The 22,282-nt window shown below is 37.3% G+C and overlaps 1 protein-coding gene across 1 annotated transcript in view; it reads right to left on the minus strand.

Moving 5' to 3' along the window:
- Positions 1 to 22,282, minus strand: part of RELN (reelin) — a 509,830-nt gene that overhangs the window by 175,935 nt on the left and 311,613 nt on the right. Inside the window, exons 12-16 of the mRNA XM_004263378.2 lie at positions 10,494 to 10,645; positions 4,049 to 4,161; positions 2,497 to 2,705; positions 1,618 to 1,746; positions 815 to 924 (exon numbers count right to left, since the gene is read on the minus strand). Coding sequence (XP_004263426.2) covers positions 815 to 924; positions 1,618 to 1,746; positions 2,497 to 2,705; positions 4,049 to 4,161; positions 10,494 to 10,645 — 713 coding nt within the window. The remainder of the gene's footprint in view (positions 1 to 814; positions 925 to 1,617; positions 1,747 to 2,496; positions 2,706 to 4,048; positions 4,162 to 10,493; positions 10,646 to 22,282) is intronic.

Raw genomic sequence — 22,282 nt, forward strand, 5'->3', positions numbered from 1 at the left:
CTAAATTTGCTTAAGTATTGATATTTTGTCCTTCCTTCCTTCCCTCTACTTCATTGTAGTATAACTCTTCAGTCAGATTTATATACTCTCCGAAAATAGGGAATCTATGAATCTGCCTGTAATGAGAATTATTAAAAGAGTTGGCTATTAATAAAAAATATAAGAAATTTACGGTCATGCACTCCAATAGATTAAATATTATCTTTTCTCAGTGCACTTGTCATAAGTGATATTGGCTTTAATGTAATGCAACAACATTGTTTATCAACAATTCACTTAAAAATTAAAGATAACAGGATATTTTATGTATTTCTGAATTTTCCTTTTATACTGTTTTCTGAAAAAGAGGTAAAAGTTTCACTTCAGAAGTTTCATTTTAGAGATGACGTTTCCTGATGTGTGGTGTCTGCATCTACAGGAGAAGCATTCCAGATGTTGTGGTAGCTACTAAGAGAAGAATGGGTCTTATTTTAATACATGCAGGATGGTATGTATGTTAATTTTGTAGAAAACATTCAGGGAAAATGTTAGGATATCCCTTGTCATCAACTACAAGTCTGAGTTTCACGACTTTATGCATTTTAAAATAATGTATGTTGCAACATTCTAGCCTCTAATATTGCTGACTCCGCTCTCTTTTTTTCTGATTGTGCATCCCTGGGCTTCTAACGGAATGCAAAGGAGAAAGGGAAGAAAGGGCATTTAATGAATCGCGAGACCATGACTTAGAACGGTGATTAAGTCTGTGCTGATGAACAAAAGCACAGGAAGATACTACATCAATGGCATGTGATTATGACAGACATAAACTAACCATTATCAATTGCCCACATGTTTCCAAGGATTGGTCCCATTTGTCTCCAGCAAATTCTGGTATCCCGGGTTAGTGCTGCGTTAGGAAGGGGAATCGTTATTCGGTTCCACCTGCAAGAAATTTAGCACAAAAGAGCTTCTTAGCACAAAACAGCTTCACATCCATGTTCACATCTTTTGAATCTATTTTACATGCTTTTGAAGTTCTAGTCTCTGTATGCTTAAGATAGCACGTAAGTTTGGTAATGAACTCTTTAAATTCACCTGTGGAGTTTGCTGATCTATTTATCTAGTGCTTATCCTGTAAAGTGGCAAGTATTTTACATAGTCATCTTTAATTCTCTTAACAGTCCTTAAGGGGGGTCAATCATTGTCCTTAATTTACGTGGAAAGTTAGAGTAAATAGCATTACACAAGTATCAATAGCCGGCAGAACCAGGATTTGAGCCCAGGTTCAATTCCAAAGCTTGACTTTCTTCCACTTGTCTATCTTTTCTTAAGTAAGTATTTTGGCAATAAGCCTCATGGCAGTAACTACAGGGTCATCGTATAGAACTTAAATTTATGTAATCCAAAATATAAAAGACAAATACCTAAAGAATGAATGACTCTACAAATTGTGATCTTGCATCAGATTTACCAAAGTTACTGTCTGTTTTAAAAATGAGATCACTACTAAATCAGATGAAAAAGAGAAGGCAGCTTCCTTACCTGTTATGCCAAAAACACTAATCTCAGGCTTACTCATCGACTTTGAGTCTGCAACATGGATTCAGATCTCTTGCTATGTTAGAATGCACTCACCCACTGTAGTTTTCTGAGGAGTAGATCGTGCTGTGGGGAAGGTGCGGTCCAGCACAGATCTCAGGCAAACATTCAGTGTGGAGCAGGGACCAGGAACGCCCATGGTTGGTAGAAAACTCTAAGCTGACACTGATAACACCAGACCAAGCACAACAAAAAAGGGGCAAAGATAACAAATGTAATGAAATGACTCATCTCTGGCAAGGTACATTAAACATCTGTAGAACTACTGTACAAATTAAGATGCTGTTTCCAAAGCATCTTCCGTTCTACTGAAGTCTGACCAGCTTTCAAAAGGCAAGCAGTTAATTTACTGCTATAGAAACAAAATATGTTTTAAAGACAGCGAATGCGAACTTGAGTTTGTGCTCCTGAATCTGATAGATGGCAAGGCAATTACCATGTCTCACACTGCCGTTTCATCCTGTGAATGTCAGACTGACAAAATCCTTAGAAAGGACAAGGGCAACACTTCAGCAAGTGAAACCGAGAAGTCATAGCTCTTGAAGTGCTAATTGATTTCTGTGCCTATTATTACGGGGTCACTAACCAACTGGGGTCAAGCTTTTCTTTGGTTGTTTTTTCTGCTCTCTCAGCAATCTGTCGGAATGGATGGCTGCCACAGCTCCTCCAAACACCTCTGATACCTAAGACCAAGCTCTTAGAATAAAGCCATTTCTAATCAAAATCTATCTAATCATACTCTACATATTAATTGAAGAACTTTTTTCTTCCTTTGAGGGAAAATGTGTATTTTGTTAATGGATATTTTATTAAAAATTCAGCTGAAAACCTACTGAGAAGTTGCTCTGATTTAATAGCCAAGTCCACGTGTTCATTGTTAATTTGTCCACAGGCGCACGGAATGCGGCTTCCTACCTGTTCCCAGGTTGCTGTGTTCCACATCCCAGATTAATGGAAAACTGTATCATGTGAGACATTGTAGAAGGGAGAACAGGTAAGACGTGGAAAAAATCTATGGCCCAGACATTCCTATTATGTCCTTGATGGTTCTTTTGTCTGAGACAAAATCTGGTAGCAGGAGTCTGAAGTTCAGGATCGATGACTACAGAAACCAAAGATGGAACCTTCAAAACAAAGGAAACCAAAATCACTCATAACCTTCCCTACGGGAGTCTGTGAATTCTCCTAAATTCAATCTTGCAATTACTATGTACATAACTGCCGTTGATTAAGCACCAAGAAATATTCTGTATGTTCCATTTGTTATTTCATGTAGAAGATGCTGTCCTCATGGGGCACTCATTTTAGTCACTCAGAATTCCTCCTTTGCAGACACCTGGAACTCCCTGTGTGTGACTGATCAGGCCCTCTTTACCTGAAGATAAACTGGTTTAAGGTCTTTAAAAGTTATCAAAGCATGTGTATCCATTTTATCTACCTTAGCACAAGATAAAAGCAACTTATTTACATTTCGTCATCAGTCTTCTTTTAAAGTGTATTGTATAATATGAATACTTTGCCAAACTAGGTATTCTGAAAATAGGACTCTAAGCGGAAACAGCCAGAGCAAAGAGTTAATCCACGATAACTGACGTATTGATTTGGTCTGAGGCATGCAGCTGACCAGAGCGGGTGTAACCCTACCTAGTCACAGCTGGAAGAGTGGTCCATTATGAAATCCCAAATGGTATAACTTGGGTGACCGTAGCAGGTGGAGTGTACTGGGTACTTTCTTTGGTTGTTCCCTATTCTAGCCTTGATGCTTATCTCCTGTCTTCCTAACTGAAGCTATGAGATGCTAGAGGCTGGCTGTGTTCAAGCTTTTTAAAGTCCCGAAGGTGCCATCAACGTGGAGGGAAGGCTAACTAGTAATGAATGTGTGAGTGTACTCTCAGCACAAATACATCTACTATTAGAAGAGGATAATTTTCTACTTTGTGATAAGCATCACATAATTTTGAAGATGTTTGCACATAACTAGAGCCAACATCTGTCCTAAATCCAAAGGGCAAATCTCTGGCTCCAAAGACTCAATCTCTGGCTCAAATTATCAAAGAAAAAAGCAAAGGTAATAGCACTCTGTACTTTTACAATGTCTTCTGCCTAGGAAACCTCAAATACTAAATTAATAGTCACTATGCCTGATGCCAAGTCTGTGAAGCTGCATAGTTAGAGCCACTTTTAGGGCTTTCTTAGGGACGAGAATAATTGTCAGAGTGTTGGGCTCCTCCTTATTGTCTCTAATGGGCTGTAATTCACTCTTCCTGATAAAACCTCACTTTTTGTTTGTATCAGGAAAAAAAAGTGAACGCTAAAATAATGTCCATGTCACTGTTTTAAAGAAATGTGGCAACTTTCTGGGCTGCCAGAAGAGAGATTTATCCTCTAGCACGGCATCTAGCTTGGTCTTCATGGTTTTGACCCGGACTGGGGTGGGGCCATCTGACACACAGATTGGCATGGGTACCTTATATGAGGAATAGGAAAGGGTATCCAGTGTAATGTGCTCTTTTCTTCCTTCAGTCTTTGCATACAGGATGATATCATTTTCATGAGACTCTCCAGGGTCACAAATCCCTCCTGCACAAAAAATTTTAAGTGTTAGTACCAACTTGCATCCATTAACATGTAAAACGTAGTGTTAAATTTCAGGATAAAAAATAATTATGAAACCCAGATGTCACTTAAGAATGACCCTAAACAAAGGTAACCAGACCCAAAGGAAAAATTTATGAAGATAGTTCAGATAGGCCATGCTACAGATCAAAGACTTGACATTTGTGAAGGCCAAACTATTTACTTAATGAGATTACTCAAATAATAGTCTGCAACAAACTGTGACTACCTGTCCATATCTTAACTCTCATTAAAGAAGTGTGCTCTGCTTTTTAATAAACCATTACTTCCTTATATTTGAGGTCTTTATAGCCCAAGTTCAGAACCTATTGATTATGGTTTTAAAAAAATTGTGCTGACTCACTGAATCAAGGATTTCTGAAGCAGTGTGTTACTTAAACTGTTGTATGTAGTATCTTTAATATTTTAGCACATATTAGGTATTTGCATTTTTTTTTTTTTTTTTTAGTACTTAGGAAAAAGATTTTTTTTTAACATCTTTATTGGGGTATTTGTATTTTAGATGCAGTTCATTTTACATTTTTACTTTTGGTACTTCATTTGATTCTTGGAAGCTATATAGGGTAGTTTACTCTCGATCACACTACTTTATAGTCATATGAAATGATATAAAGTTAGAACTGAGAGGTAGTTAAGATCATCCTGATGATGCAACTGAATAACAGAGCAAGTACCTGAAACTGAAGATAATTTAACCAGTTGGTGGAAGAGCCAGGAGTTGATGTTATGTCTCAGCCTTTGACCCTCTATTCTACCGCATTCGGCCAATAATCGTTATTACTGCTGGCTTCTATCAATTGTCTGCTTAACCTGGATTTTAAAGGATTACATGTCTAACCAGAAACCTCTCCCCACTCACCATTATCCTTCATAACAGCACCAAACATAATAGCAGGAGTGGTGATATGTACATGGATTTCCTGGCAAATATTCTACCCCTAAGGTCCAAAATTTATAACATTAACTTTTTATTATTATCTTTTAAAAAAACCCTCTTCCAGTTCTTAAATCAACCACCATCAATGTTAATTTTTATCTACAGGCAATTTTTGTTGCTAATACTCTACGGTGACAAAAAAGCAACCTCAAAAACTCTAGAATAAAGTTACCCTTTAAGAGTTAATATAGTAAAATTAATAAATAATGCCTGAGGGCTTCCCTGGTGGCGCAGTGGTTGAGGGTCCACCTGCCGATGCAGCGGACACGGGTTCGTGCCCCGGTCCGGGAAGATCCCACATGCCGCAGAGCGGCTGGGCCCGTGAGCCATGGCCGCTGAGCCTGCGCGTCCGGAGCCTGTGCTCCGCAACAGGAGAGGCCACAACAGTGAGAGGGCCGCGTACCTCAAAAAAAAAAGCCTGAGACTCACCATCTGTATAAAAAAATAAAGTGTCAATTATTGCAAGTGTCTGGCTTAAACTCGATCTGGGTAACTGGGATCTGATCCTGGGGAGAAATCACTGAAATGTGATGTTAGGTAAGAAAGCTAGAACCTGACCAGTACAAGAAAGACCATGATAACAGAAGTAACTTGGATGGTGGTATTTGTGAAATCTGGCATGTTACATCTGTCGGACATATGTAACTTGGCATATAATAAATATTTACTGAGTTAAGTAATCTGAATTGAGAATAGAGAAGCCAGATATAGGGATAATGTAGACCCCATCCTAAAAGATGTTTATTGTTCAATGGCAGCAACCTGTCGAGAAAAATCTCATGATTTTGACAACTGATATCATATTTTTAGCATTTCATTACATACTTTAAGATTATAGTAAATATAGCAAGTAAAGCCATTCACAATGACAGTCTGGTGGGGGGGAGAGGTGGGGGAAAGACCTCCATGAAAATTAAATTCTCTTTTTTAAAATGTAACTTTTAAGAATTGACTATTGAGCCCATATTAAAGACTTACCAAAAAAGAACAAAAAAAGGTGAAAGGTCACAGGCAGTGTGGGTTTAAAGCACCACATCCAGAGACATAGGAACTGAAACAACAATTCTCTCTAATTTCATTAAAATTTGTTCCCTGTAACTCCTCTCTGCTCTCTCAAGAACAGTTCGTGAACTGTACCTGAGTTTCAGAGAGAACAGAAACCCACATGGGAGGCTCATCCAGCCCAGAATGACAGAAGAAGAAAGTCCAAAAGGAGCCAAGACTTTAAAATGATGACAGACTTTATCTGAAAGATCCCTCTTGGGGCAATTTATCAGTTCTGTGAAGTTTCAGTGACAGCAGCTCCTACAGAAAGACACGGATTCTTCTTCAGCTTCATTCACTTTGATGTATTGTGGAAAGGTATGACTCAAAGGGCGTTTTGTACAGCAATTAAGGTACAGAAAATTTCAATAGAAACTAGATGGACAGTTAGTTTTAAAGTATTTTAAATCCTGTTTTAAGTAGATTTAAGACACTCATTTATATTAAGAAAGTGATTTTTTTTTTTTATTGACTATGTGCGGGACATTGGGCCTAAAGGGGAGATAAGCCCTGACCTCAAAAAGTTTGTAATTCAGCAAGTAACTAATACACATGTCTAATATACATGAAAGAATGATGATTAGCAGTAAACTGTGTTGTGCTGCCATAACTGCAGTCAAAATTCAGAGAAAAGAGATACAAGTGTAGGCTAAAAGGGCTGGGTATATAGGAGATGCTAAGTAAATATCTGTTGAAGGAATAATAAAGAAAACAAAACCAAAAAACCCAAATGAATGATGTATATTACATTATTTTTGTCATGTTCACTGCATTCCGGCTCTAAGAACAGTGCTGGATACTAGTCCTTAAATAATTTGTGTTGTATAAATGAAAATGTGTGAATGAAGGAAACAGAATTTGAACCAAACTTTGAAAGTTGAGCAAATTTTCCAGAAATGGTAGTCACAGCAGACTGATATGAACCAAAGGATGAAACCAGGAAGGACACATAGGCAGTGTCTAAGAAGAAAGGAGTGTGACCTGGTCTAGATTAACAATCAGTCACTGATTTTCCTAAGGCACCATACTTAGTGAGGGGTTACTTATAAACTGTCTATCATATCTTAAATCTCTTCCCATATTGTTTTCTTTTCTATCAGCTACCAAACTTTTGCAGTCTTTTCTGTAGAATCCAGTCTTATCCTACCTTATCCTACTGTCATCCTGTCCTAGCCTAGCCTAGCCTAGCCTACCCTATCCTATTCTAAAAACACCTTTGCTGATTCTGCTTTCTCCTCAAGGTCAGACCCCATTTCCTTCCTTGTGTTTACTGGTGAACTTCCTGAAAGAGCAGTTCTCAGTCAGTGCCACGTCTCCATTTCTTTTAACTCTATGCTCTTTGGCTTCCCAGGCACCACACCATGGGGAGTCACAGGTGGGCTCTCAGCCCTGTCCTGGTTGACCTCTGACCTCTGTCTCTGTGGCCTTCCTACACTGCTGATCACCTCCCTGTCATCCCACCCCTGAACCACTCTCTTCCTTTCCCTCTTTAGCATAGAACCACACCCTCCTCCTGCATTTCCTTATGCCCTTTCTCAGCATCCTTTGTCTACTCCTTTTCCTTCTACCTATACTTAGGTGAGGGTTCTCCTTAAGGAGTTTTCATGTCCTTTGCTTACTCTGTCTCCTGCTTGGGAGAACACAGCAACTTTAGTGGCTCCGGTTATCACCTGTATGCTGACAACTTTCAAATCCGATTCAGCCCCTGAGTAGAATTTCTGCCTTCATATGGCCTTTCAGAACCCTCAACCTCAACAAATCTAATATCAAAATCCTCTACTGCACACTTGATCTTTATTGTGATCATACTTATTTTTGACATTTCCTATTTTGGGAAATGGCACCATTCTTCCAAACATCCAGGAGAGAAATGTGTCCTCTCAAGACTGTTCTCATAGTCCCTAGTCAGTTGGGTGTGAACTTCAGTTGGTTCCTTCTCCAGTTATTCTATCTCTGTCCCCTCCTGCACATTATTGCCACCATCATTGCCATACTTCCTTTGTTGCTTGGACCAGTGCAATAGCTTCCCTAACTTAGGGTTGCCAGCTAAAATACATTGCATGACCAATACTTATACAAAAAATTATTCGCTGTTTATCTGAAATTTAAATTTAAATAAGTCTCCCCCACCACTCACTATATCTGTCAACCCTATCCTACCTGGTCTTCTATCCTCTAATTTCTGATTATTTCAGTCTTTCCTTCACACTATGCCAGAATTATCTTTCTAAAACAAAGATGAGAATATATTATAGAACTGACAGAAATCATCTGATGGCTCCATGTTGCCTAGAGTAGGAGGATCCAAATTCCTCTGTATGATGTTAAAGAAAGTCACTCACTACTCTGGCTTCAGTTCACTTTTCTAGTTCCAGTTTATGTCTTTCCTTTCAACTATACTGGGAAAATCACCCAGCCCCAAACATGTCATCTACCTTTATACTTGTGATTTTTCTCAAAATGCTGGCTTAGCTTGAACCTTCAAGGCCAGTTCAAATACCATCTCCTTCGTGAAACTCTACCCTAATCCCTCCACTACAATATCCAGAGCTTCCTCTGCACTTCCATAACATTTTCATTCCATTACAGCCAAACTGCAATCTCTTTTATAGTTAAGTGTTACTTCTGGGCAAGGGCTCTTAAGTAATTTTTATACATAAAAACCCAAAGATATATTGAGTCTTAAGTATTTATTAGACACCATTTTGAAGGCTTTGCATGTATTAACTCATTGATCAGCAACTCTGTGATTTAGGTATCATTATTTTCCCCAGTTGTAGTCTCTATATATGCTAGCTCAGTGCTCTACATTCAATAGGAACTCATTAATTTTTTTAATGGAATGGAGGTGCTTTTATTTGGGATAAGGTACTTCGGGTCTATTCAAGTGAATGTTTTCCTCCGAGTCAATATAATTTTAATTGATTCATTAATAATCTGCTTTGTTCTAGAAAGAATTAAAGATGACTTTATCTCTTATATAGAGACGACAATCTCTTATATAAAGGTATCGAATGGTTTGATTTACCGTAATTACTACTAAAAAATGAAGAATTCAAATACATTTTGTGAAAAATGAAAAAAAAGGAAAATACTTAAATTAGACGGGCATATTAAATGTTTATTACAATTTGTCAGGGGGTGAGGGCAGTTCTTAAAGTTTCCCAGGAATCACTCTTAATAAAATGAGAGCCAGTTTGAATTCTAATTATTTAAAGGAATTGAGGTCTGGGTCTTTAAATATACAACTCATTTCAGAGTTAAGGTGAGGATATCCTTATGGCAGGAAGATTATATTATTATATTTTATATCCACAACTTCCCTGTTTCCAAACAGATCATTATTGAAAATGAGGTAGCATCACACAGGCAATGTATCTGAGAGCATGATACAATCTGAAGTTTGCTTTGCCACTCTGAGCTGTAGGAGGTGAGGAATGTGAGAAAAATAATAGGCACTGCAGAAGCCTAGACTTGGAAGTTCTGTTTGTCCTGATGAATTGACATCTCTGCTAGTAAGGTCAAAGGTGGACAGTGTTTATTTCCTGTTTCACTTCCAGGTGTTGCCTGTGCTTTTCCAGTCATTTAACAAAAAGGCATGTGACACCTACTCACATTTCTGGAATGACATCTAGTGAAAGAGTATGTAACTGTGGCTCTTGCTGACGAAAATGATAAATTTCAGAGGACACCCATTTCAACCCCCTAATTCCTCCTTGGATATTTTTCTAAACTTTTAACTATTTATTTGCTCTGCAGTCATCTGAAGAAAAATAACATCTTATAAGCACTTTTTTCCTTTATGTGTTTGCCAACATATTAGAAAGTAGAGAATAGTATTAAAGCATTAAAAAGTATAATAAATCTGTTTCTTTCTTAGCTTCCTACAACGAAAGAGTTATGCAATGATGAGATATCCATGAGAACAAATGATTCACCTTGATAATTGTATTTGGGGGAGGCTAGAGGCTTTGGACAAAGGAGTTACTTTGTTCTTAGCTTCTCTCTTGTTGTCTTTTCAGCTATGACCATTGCAGGAAAGGTGGAAGGAAGGTCTAAAGGCATTTTGTCTTTAGGCCTAGTCATGCAAGAACAAGACTAGCTCTTGCACAGGATGGTTCCAGCAAGGCTGGTGTGAGGCAGGTGTGAGCACCACAGACATTTGCTCAACCAGTAGAACTCATAGTTCATGAATTTTAATTTTATATTGTAGACAACAATCTTACTTCCTCAGGAATAGGTGCTCATCTAGAATTTGCCCTAGGTCAATAAAATTTGTTCAAAATGTACCTACCCATAACAAAGTAAAACCTCAGGTTCCCGTAACCAGTTGTGTCCAGGTAAGGAGTGCATATTTTCCTCTCTCCATCTTTGAGGAAGACCATTGATAAACCTGATTCTATTGTTCCACATTCTGTACCAATGACAGCTCCCAAGATGTCCCACCTTTAAAAAATGACAATCACTAAGAGTTAAAATAGTAAGTCAAAACTTTATAGAGTATAACATTTTATTTTTAATGAGGAACATATACTTAGTAATGAATAATTCTGAAATAAAGATGTGGTGCTACAGGCACTTCCCTGGTGGTGTTGTGGTTGAGAATCCGCCTGCCAATGCAGGGGACATGGGTTCGATCCCTGGTCCAGGAAGATCCCACATGCCGCAGAGCAACTAAGCCTGTGCACCGCGACTACTGAGCCTGTGCTCTAGAGCCCACAAGCCACAACTACTGAGCCCGTGTGCCACAACTACTGAAGCCCGTATGCCTAGAGCCCATGCTCCGCAACAAGAGAAGCCACTGCAATGAGAGGCCCACGCACTGCAATGAAGAATTGCCCCCGCTTCCCACAACTAGAGAAAGCCTGAGCATCAATGAAGACCCAATGCAGCAAAAAATTTAAAAATTAAAAAGAATAAGATGGGGTACTACAGATCGTGGGTAATGAACAAAGTTTAAAACACATTCCATTCACAATTACAGTTTTTCTGTACAGGATAAGTTTAATCAATACTACGTATAGTTTGTCTACTACATGATAGCCTTTATTCTCAAAGCACTTACAGTTGAGGTGGGGAATCAAATTTGAACTAAGGAAAAAGGAAATCATAAAAGATAGTGCCATAGTATCATAAATACTTGTATGCTGTTTGGCACATTAAAAAATAGTCATAGGATGAAAAGTCATACAAGCTGGAAAGGATCTAGCAAGTTTTCAAAAAGGGGACGGGATTTAAACTGTCAAATAGGTATTTGAATATGTAGGGAAATAAAAATATCTAATATATAAAAACTCTTGTATCTCCTTAGTATTTATCTCTGCTCATGTCTAATTTGGCTACCGCTTTTCACACAACTAACTTGCTTACAGACAGAGGAAACTGGGACACACAGAGGTAAGTGGCTTGCCTAAGGCCGACTGCCTGTTCGGTTTTAAATTGAGATCTTTTGTTTCTTAGTTCACTGTTATTTTAGTAGTTACAGTTCTAAAGAGGACACTGTGCCAGGACAATTATGTTGAACTGGTTGAGACCAAGACGTTTAGGAAATGCTTAATTTTTTGTCTTTTAAAAGATTATTATCGGGTTTCCCTGGTGGCGCAGTGGTTGAGAGTCCGCCTGCCGATGCAGGGGACACGGATTCGTGCCCCGGTCCGGGAAGATCCCACATGCCGCGGAGCGGCTGGGCCTGTGAGCCATAGCCGCTGGGCCTGCGCGTCCGGAGCCTGTGCTTCGCAACGGGAGAGGCCACAAGAGTGAGAGTCCCGCATACCAAAAAAAAAAAAAAAAAAAATTATTATCAATCATTCAAGGAGAAGCAGCTCTTTTTCCTTTTCATCTTTCAAAAAACTTTTTATTGCAGATACTCTCCTTGTGTTACAGTCTTTCAGATTTATCATTTCTTTTCTTTTTTCTTTAATTGGAGTAAAATTGCTTTACAATGTTGTGTTAGTTTCTGCTGTACAATGAAGTGAATCAGCTATTCAAGGAGAAGCAGCTCTTAATAGTACTGGACCACTGTAAGTACCAGGAACCTCTCTCGACTCATACAAGAAAATTTCACACTGGTTCATTGGTCTTTCACCTGCTCCATTTATCCCAATAAAGCCACTCAGCCTACTGCTCCATAAAGCAAGTTAAGGTTATAAATGATGCATATGATGACTCCTTTTAGGCATCCATCTGCTTTAGGGTATTTTTAAAATGAAAAATTAAATTGGAAAAGATCAGATTGTCATGGACTGAAAGAACGTTTTATTCAAGTGAGAAATGAGATTAGTAGTCTTTTTCTCTTATTAGTTGTAAATGATTAACTCTTTTAGATTAATCTAAAGAAATTATTTTCATTGACTTCTACCACTGAGAGGGCTATATGAGATATGATCCAGGCTATACATTTCTTTTTAATCTTTATTTTAAAGTCCAACATATTCAAGTTTACTCCAGTCTTTATCCCACTGTAACGGTTGGAAGATAACAAAAGTGAGGTTATTTTCTTTTGAAACCCAAATATTTAAAATCAAAGGCTTGATTTAGTTGGTTCTGAAGAGAAAAAAGCAGAGAGAAATCTGAAAATCATTTTGTAGAAGTCTCATTGCTTTAAATAAATTATCTTGCATTTATTAAAAATTCAGTAGGAGCTTCTTGTAGCACAAGCTCATTCTTCGTGAGTTTGTATAAACACTGGCTCGAGCTTAGTTGGAGGCAAAGTATCCTTGAGGGGATCCCAGAGCTGCATCAACTACTGAGGGACCTCAGAGATGCCCTTTCACCTGCCTGGACTTCAGAATCCCTCTCTGTAAGGTTGCAAAGTTATGGTCTTTTCCAAGTACAAAAATGTCATGGTCTCTGACTCTCTCTTAATATAATAATTACATGAAGTAAAATTATAGCACGACCAAATCTTGGAGGCCAGCAGTGGTATTTAAAGAGCTCTATAGTTTGGGCAATATCTTGGATGGCACCACAATTTCCCTGAAAAGGAGTGTTACTTTTCTATGGTTTAAATTATGTTTTCTCCAAGGAAATGTGGTTCTTTGTGAACTGCCTCTGAAGGAATGTCTGCTAGAGGGGAGAACTCTCTGCAACAGAGCAATTTATATTTATCTTTGATGGCTAATTCTAAAAAAAGATCCCTTACATTATTTATTATAAATACATTGGTATCTATTATTTATAATAGAGTGGGGCGAAGTTGGAACACACAAAAAAAGTTTAATAATCAATAAAATGCCTTAAGGCAACTTCGTTCCTTAGAGGTAGAAAGGTCACAATAATATTTAATTTATATTTTAAAGTATGTCCTTCTACTTTCTGTGTCAAAAAGAGAGTTCTTTTTGTAAGCAAAAATAATTTAAAGAAGTTTCTTAGCTGGAAAGCTGATGATCCTCCCTATCAGCTGCTTTGGAATGCTTTGAGAATAAAATTAATTATGTTTGCATTAGCTTATACTTTAATAGTTTTAAGAATGATATGAGAGTATACGTATAACCGATTCACTTTGCTGTACACCTGAAACTAACACAACATTGTAAATCAACTATACTCCAATAAAAATTTTTAAAAAAGAATGATATGAGAGAGTAAAACTTAAATGTTCTCACCAAAAACACCCCAAACAAACAAACAAAAACAGATAAATATGTGAGGTGATGGATATGTTAGTTAACTAGATAGAGGGACTCCTTTTACAATGTGTATGTATATCAAATCACCACAGTGTACACTTTAAATATCTTACAACTTTATATGTCAATTGTATCTCAATAAAGCTGAAATTAAGAATATTTTCTTCACAAGCTTAAAAAAAGAATGACGCATATTCTTTGAAGGGCAATCTGGCAGTAAATATCAAAATGAAATTACATACATACATATATATGTATATGTACACATACATGTCTGATTCTCTAATTTTCCTTTAGGAATATCTCTTTCAGAAATACTTTAACAAGTATACAAAAATTTGATTATAATATTCTTTGTCTATTAATAGAGGTTTAGTTAGATAAACTGGTATAGTGCCTTTCTGAAATAATGATATATATTTACTGGCAGAAGAGACATTCATAATATATTGTTAAGTTTTAAAAAAACAAGTTGTGGGACTTCCCTGGTGGCGCAGTGGTTAAGAATCCGCCTGCCAATGCAGGGGACACAGGTTCGAGCCCTGGTCCGTGAATATCCCACATGTCGCGGAGCAACTAAGCCCGTGCACCACAACTACTGAGCCTGCGCTTAGTACAGCCCGTGAGCCACAACTACCAAAGCCCGCGCGCCTGTGCTCCACAGCAAGAGAAGCCACCACAATGAGAAGCCTGTGCACCGCAACAAAGAGTAGCCCCTGCTCGCCACAACTAGAGAAAGCCCGCGTGCAGCAACGAAGATACAACGCAGTCAAAAATAAATAAATTTATAAAAAAATAAAATAAAATATCAAGTTGAGTATAGTAAGGGAAATGTGACTCTAGTGTTTTTTTTGTATAGCCAGCAAAATTTCTGAATGATATATGCCAGAATATATGCCTACATTTCAACAGTGTGGAGTGGGATTAGCATTGGAGGACTTTGTTTTTACTTTACACATTTTCTTTTTTTTGCAAAAGGAAAATCATTTTCAGAAAAAAGAAAGGTATTCAATTTATAATTCAGAATGAAAACTTAAATGATCTCATCATAGGTTGATAAAATTACTAAGGATATGAACATAGGCAATAGAGGTCTTACATTTTAATCACTTTTTTCCCTACAAATATTGGCATAAAAGGCTCTAAAGGGTAGTGGAACATTTCACATTATCTATGAAAATTTATTTATTTATTTATTTATTTATTTATATATTTTTTTGCGGTACGCGGGCCTCTCACTGTTGTGGCCTCTCCCGCTGCGGAGCGCAGGTTCTGGACGCGCAGGCTCAGCGGCCATGGCTCACGGGCCCAGCCGCTCCGCAGAATGTGGGATCCTCCCGGACCAGGGCACGAACCCGTGTCCCATGCATCGACAGGCGGACTCGCAACCACTGCGCCACCAGGGAAGCCAAAATTTTTTTATTATATTTCCCAAAATATATTAAACCACCTAAAGTTGGTGACTTTAGGTTTGAACTAAGATATAGAATACAGCCTGGCTATTAAGATCCTACATTTACCAAATTCATAAGGTTTTTTTTATCTACTAGATATTCTCTGAGGTTGAATAAGTTCATTACATCCATAAGGTCTCTCTCTATTTGGGATGAATTCTCTGATATTTAATATGGGATGTGCCATAGGAAAAGACCCTCCACATTCCTTTATATTCATGAGGTTTATCTCTAGCATGAGTCCTGTGAGGTCATTTTGACTAAAGGCTTCTCCACCTTCATTGCATTTATAGGTTTTTCCTCCAGCATGACAGCTTAGGTGAAGGTAAAGGATAAGCTCTATTTGAAGGCTTTCCTGCATGCACTGCATTTCAAAAATTCTTTTCTTCAATTGGTTCCCCTATATTTCACTCAAATTCAATTTTGCTTTAGGTTTTTATTACATGCATTGTATTTATTTACACTCTTGCTGGAATAACATTAATAAAGAATATTGGCTTCAGAATGGTAGAAAGCACTCAGCTTTCTCACTAATAAGACAGAAATATGACCTAGACTGAGGATGTTTAGAGAAAATGATGTACTGCCTGTCGTATTACAGTTTCAATAAATGTTAGTTTCCTTTTCTCCCCCTGTAAAATGTAGTACTATTTTTGTTTTAAAATAAGTGAAAGTGGCAATTCAAATGGACTTCTAAGTTATAATGAGTGTTTTTATTTTTTTCACACTAGAATTAGCAGAGCAGCAATCTTAGACAATGTTGTAGTACAATATGCAAAGGGTAACTGCTTAAACAATTTAAGCTGAAAGAAAAACTGTACTTTCTATCCGTGGATTTTTTGTACAGTTTAAGATTTTGGTTACAAATCTATCGGGGTGCTTAAACTTATTACTTATGTGATCTAAATAGTCAAGTGGGTTTTACTTTAATAATAATGAACATGCCTGTAAAAAAAGAAAGACCCACTTAATACAGTGTTAACTCAGTCTGTCAGTCTATCTTAAATTCACTTACCCTGAATTAGAAGCTTAAATAAAATGCCAGAGGTAACATAATTCTTCTGGGTAGGATAGAGGGAAGAACTGTAGAAAATAGCAAGAAGATGCTCAAACTGTTCTGAAGAGTTCTATGTAATTTTAAAGCCAATTTTTAATAAAAGCATCAACTGACATTGAAGGGGCTATAATGGAGATTGTTCTTGTTGGTCTATATGCAGTTTTGGTATTCAAGGTATATGTAACATTCTTTGGAACTATCTCCTCAGAAAAAGGAAGCCAATATAAATTTGTTTTATTGAGTTTATATTGCTTTTTTCTTGGTTTTATTCCAGTGGATAGCATTGAAATTTAAGAAAGACATTTTGAGTCAGTTTCAGGACTGACCCTCTTTTCTAAGCAATGCCATTAAAAAACATAACTAATACTTGTATTTTGGTCTCTTTATAGTAAATCACCTATCAGAGACTAAGTCATGGCTGACCTGAGGAAAACATTATCTGTGCTCAAATTTTTTTCTATAATCTTACATGAGCTGTTTTAAAATATATTTCTTGAAAGAGCTTCTTCAGAACAAATTTATAAAGCAGTTAATAGGGTGTGACAGTAGCAGAGCAGGATTGTTAGGACTGGAGGTTGGAGAGAACTGGAAATAGTCAGGTCAGCAGTCCAGAGACTAATCTCTCTGACCATTGGATAAGTCCTGTTTGCCCTCTGGCATCTTTTCTATGTCTTGCTGGTACGTGGGAGAATTCTGGGTATTCCATCTATTTGTTTTCTAGTATGATAGCAATATTCTCATTATTGGAAAATTGGAAAATAGAAAGAGTAGAAGAAAAAAGTCACCCATAACCATACTACCCCAGAGACAAGAACAATTTCTATTTTACTATATTTCTACTATTTTATATGTATATTTCCAAGCGGTCATGATAATATTATACAGATGGTTTTGTATTTTGCCCTTTTTCATTTACATTAGTAATATACACATTTTCCAGGTTACTATTAACTCTTTATAAATGTGTCACATAATATTTTATTACATATATGCCAAACTAGTCATTATGCCATTCTCATGTTTCAAAATACAAAGCTAAATAATTATACTACTTAGCATACTTTATGGGGCTGAGGAATTAATTCTCAATTTCCTAATGCTCCTGAATATGTTCTAGATAACCTGGAGCTATGTTTTGTGAGGTGTCAGAGCTCTGCTTTTCCTTCGTATAAACTCCTACATATTCAGGACTACCTTGTGGTCAGTGTGCAGCAGGTGAACTACTGAGGAAAGACTACAGAAAATGAAACATGCTGAAGAAGTGGGCATCTGAACATTTCAGTGCCAGCAGCCTCCTCTACAGAAAAATCTGTAAAGCCTTCTACAGAAAAATCCTATCATGGGCTAGTGTTATGCCAAGCTGTGAGGAATTAAATCACTTTGGGAGGATTCAGATTTCATTCTCTTCTTTCTGTGTCTTCAGTAAAGAGTGTCCTCTCTTGAAGAGGGAGTGAGTTGCTGTATTCTGGATGCTCACAGGGACAGCTGGTTTGGAGAGGGGAAGGGGTTATTAACCAACTCAAGAATGGCAGTGCCAGAAGCAAAGCCAAAAGCAAAGATGTACACATGCTGCGAATTAAAGAAGGGTTTAAAATTTCTATGAAGGAATTCCAGAACAATTTTAGCATACCTAATCATATGAACTTATTCTTTTATTATTTGAAAATTTACTATGTTTCAAAACAGAAAAACAATCTGTGTAAACAGAAAGTAATCTTAGAACCCACATCAAAAGCAAACCAGAACAAGTAAGAAGTCTTTTTTTTTTTTGCGGTACGCAGGCCTCCCACTGTTGTGGCCTCCCCCACTGCGGAGCAACAGGCTCTGGACGCGCAGGCCCAGCGGCCACGGCTCACGGGCCCAGCCGCTCCGCGGCACGCGGGATCCTCCCAGACCGGGGCACGAACCCATGTCCCCCACATCGGCAGGCGGACTCTCAACCACTGCGCCACCAGGGAAGCCCAAGAAGTCTTTTAACAGCTTGCAACAAGTTTACTCTGATCCACTTTAGCACTTCCATGGTTTTAAAATATATCCAATTATCATTTTAACTAATACTGTCTTTTTTAAAATGACATTTCATTGGTTTATTTAGAGAATCCAATGTAGGTTTCACTGGACTATTCAACTTTGTGTTTCTTTCATATCTTATTAGTTACTATGAATATAATTTTTCTTTGAGTACCACTTTGGTCATATCCCATTACCGATAGTAAGCATAGTTGGAATAACAACCAATTTTTAAGTCTTCTGATTGCTTATTATATGTCATGCGTTGTGCAAAGTGTTCTTCATATACTGTTGCATAGGAAATTGAGTCATCTGTGGTGATGTGGATGGACATAGATTCTGTCATACAGAGTGAAGTAAGTCAGGAAGAAAAAAACAAACACCGTATATTAATGCATGTATATGGAATCTAGAAAAATGGTACTGATGAACCTAGTGGCAAGGCAGGAATACTGACACAGATGTAGAGAACAGACTTGTGGACACAGTGGGGTAAGGGGAGGGTGGGATGAATTGAGAGAGTAGCACTGACATATATACACTACTATGTGTATAATAGATAGTTAGTGGGAAGCTGCTGTATAGCACAGTGAGATCACCTCGGTACTTTGTGACAACCTAGAGGGGTGAGATGGGGAGGGTGGAAGGGAGGCCCAAGAGGGAGGGGATATAGGTATACAGACAGCTGATGCACTGTGTTGTACAGCAGAAACTAACACAACATTGTAAAGCAACAATAATCTAATAAAGATGTAAAAAAAAAAAAGCCACACACACAAAAATACTCCTTTTTAGCCCTTTTAATGCTTAAATCTGAATTCTACTTCATCGGATTTGAATATCTGAAATTAATATGCCTCCTTGCTTCTTTTGCTGCATTTATCTGGTATACTAGTTTCTCTTCTTTGACTTTCAACTTCTTGTGTTGTTCTAGTTTGAGTCTCTCATAAATAGCAAACATATAGCTGATTTTTTAAAAACCTACTGTGAAAATCTCACTTAATAAATGAATATATCTCACTCAAATTTATTGTGTACTGATATGTTCAGATTGTACTGATATGTTCCTGCCAAATTGTTTTCTGTTTTCTATTTACCCTGTTTTTTATTGTTTATTTTTTGTCACTTTCCTGGCATTTGTTGGACTAAGTATTCTTTGTTTTATATTAACCTAATGCTTTAGAAGTTATGTAGCCTATAAATTGCAAATTTTTTTTGAATTTTTCTATTTTATTTAACTTATTTTTTTATATAGCAGGTTCTTATTAGTTACCCATTTTATACATGTTAGTGTACATATGTTAATCCCAATCTCCCAATTCATGACACCAACACTTTCTCCCCTTGGTGTCCATACATTTGTTCTCTACATCTGTGTCTCTATTTCTGCCCTGCAAACCGGTTCATCTGTACCATTTTTCAAGGTTCCACATATATGTGTTAAAATACGATATTTGTTTTTCTCTTTCTGCCTTACTTCACTCTGTATGACAGTCTCTAGATCCATCCATGTCTCTACAAATGACCCAATTTCATTCCTTTTTATGGCTGAGTAATATTCCATTGATATATGTACCACATCTTCTTTATCCATTCGTCTGTCGATGGGCATTTAGGTTGCTTCCATGACCTGGCTATTGTAAATAGTGCTGCAATGGACACTGGGGTGCATGTGTCTTTTTGAATTATGGTTGTCTCTAGGTATATGCACAGTAGTGGGATTGCTGGGTCACATGGTAATTCTATTTTTATTTTTTTAAGGAACCTCCATACTGTTCTCCATAGTGGCTGTATCAATTTACATTCCTACCAACAGTGTAAGAGGGTTCCCTTTATTCCACACCCTCTCCAGCATTTGTTGTTTGTAGATTTTCTGATGATGCCCATTCTAACTGGTGTGAGGTGATACCTCATTGTAGTTTTGATTTGCATTTCTCTAATAATTAGTGATGTTGAGCAGCTTTTCATGTGCTTCGTAGCCATCTGTATGTCTTCTTTGGAAAAATGTCTATTTAGGTCTTCTGACCATTTTTGGATTGGGTTGTTTGTTTTTTTGATATTGAGCTGCATGAGCTGTTTATGATTTGGAGTTTAACCCTTTCTCCGTTGATTCGTTTGCAAATATTTTCTCCTATTCTGAGGGTTATCTTTTCATCTTGTTTATAGTTTCCTTTGCTTTGCAAAAGTTTTAAGTTTCATTAGGTCCCATTTGTTTATTTTTGTTTTTATTTCCATTACTCTAGGAGGTGGATCAAAACAGATTTGCTGTGATTTATGTCAAAGAGTGTTCTTTCTATGTTTTCCTCTAAGAGTTTTATAGTGTCCGGTCTTACATTTAGGTCTCTAATCCATTTTGAGTTTATTTTTGTGTATGGTGTTAGGGAGTGTTCTAATTTCATTCTTTTACATGTAGTTGTCCAGTTTTCCCAGCACCACTTATTGAAGAGGCTGTCTTTTCTCCATTGTATATCCTTGCCTCCTTTGTCACAGATTAGTTGACCATAGGTGCGTGGGTTTATCTCTGGGCTTTCTATCCTGTTCCATTGATCTATATTTCTGTTTTTGTGCTGGTACCATATTGTCTTGATTACTGTAGCTTTGCAGTATAGTCTGAAGTCAGGGAGTCTGATTCCTCCACCTTCATTTTTTCCCCTCAAGACTGCTTTGGCTATTCGGGGTCTTTTATGTCTCCATATAAATTTTAAGATTTTTTTGTTCTAGTTCTGTGATAAATGCCACTGGTAATTTGATAGGGACATTGCTCTGGCTAGTATAGTCATTTTCACAATGTTGATTATTCCAATCCAAGAACATGGTATATCTCTCCATCTGTATCATCTTTAATTTCTTTCATCAGTGTCTTATACTTTTCTGCATACAGGTCTTTTGTCTCCCTTGGTAGGTTTATTCCTAGGTATTTTATTCTTTTTGTTGCAGTGGTAAATGGGAGTGTTTCCTTCATTCCTCTTTCAGATTTTTCATCTTTAGTGTATAGGAATGCAAGAGATTTCTGTGCATTAAATTTGTATCCTGAAACCTTACCAAATTCGTTGATTAGCTCTAGTAGTTTTCTGGTGGCATCTTTACGATTCTCTATGTATAGTACCATGTCATCTGCAAACAGTGACAATTTTACTTCTTCTTTTCCAATATGTATTCCTTTTATTTCTTTGTCTTCTCTGATTGTCGTGGCTAGGACCTCCAAAACTATGTTGAATAATAGTGGCAAGAGTGGACATCCTTGTCTTGTTCCTGACCTTAGAGGAAATGCTTTCAGTTTTTCACCATTGAGAATGATGTTTGCTGTGGGTTTGTCACATATGGCCTTTATTATGTTGAGGTACGTTCCCCCTATGCCCACTTTCTGGAGAGTTTTTATCATAAATGGGTGTTGAATTTTGTCAAAAGCTTTTTCTGCATCTATTGAGATGATCATATGGTTTTTATTCTTCAATTTGTTAATATGGTGTATCACATTGATTGATTTGCATATATTGAAGAATCCTTGCATCCCTGGGATAAATCCCACTTGATCATAGTGTATGATCCTTTTAATGTGTTGTTGGATTTTGTTTGCTAGTATTCTGTTGAGGATTTCTGCATCTATATTCATCAGTGATAGGGGTCTGTAATTTTCTTTTTTTGTAGCACCTTTGTCTGGTTTTGGTATCAGGGTGATGGTGGCCTCATAGAATGAGTTTGGGAGTGTTCCTTCCTCTGTAATTTTTTGGGAAGAGTTTGAGAAGGGTGAGTGTTAGCTCTTCTCTAAATGTTTGATAGAATTCACCTGTGAAGCCATCTGGTCTTGGACTTCTGTTTGTTGGAAGATTTTTAATCACAGTTTCAATTTCATTACTTGTGATTGGTCTGTTCATATTTTCTATTTCTTCCTGGTTCAGTCTTGGAAGCATATACCTTACTAAGGATTTGTCCA

This window comes from Orcinus orca, chromosome 9 (genome assembly GCF_937001465.1).
Source record: "Orcinus orca chromosome 9, mOrcOrc1.1, whole genome shotgun sequence".
Lineage (NCBI taxonomy): Eukaryota > Metazoa > Chordata > Mammalia > Artiodactyla > Delphinidae > Orcinus > Orcinus orca.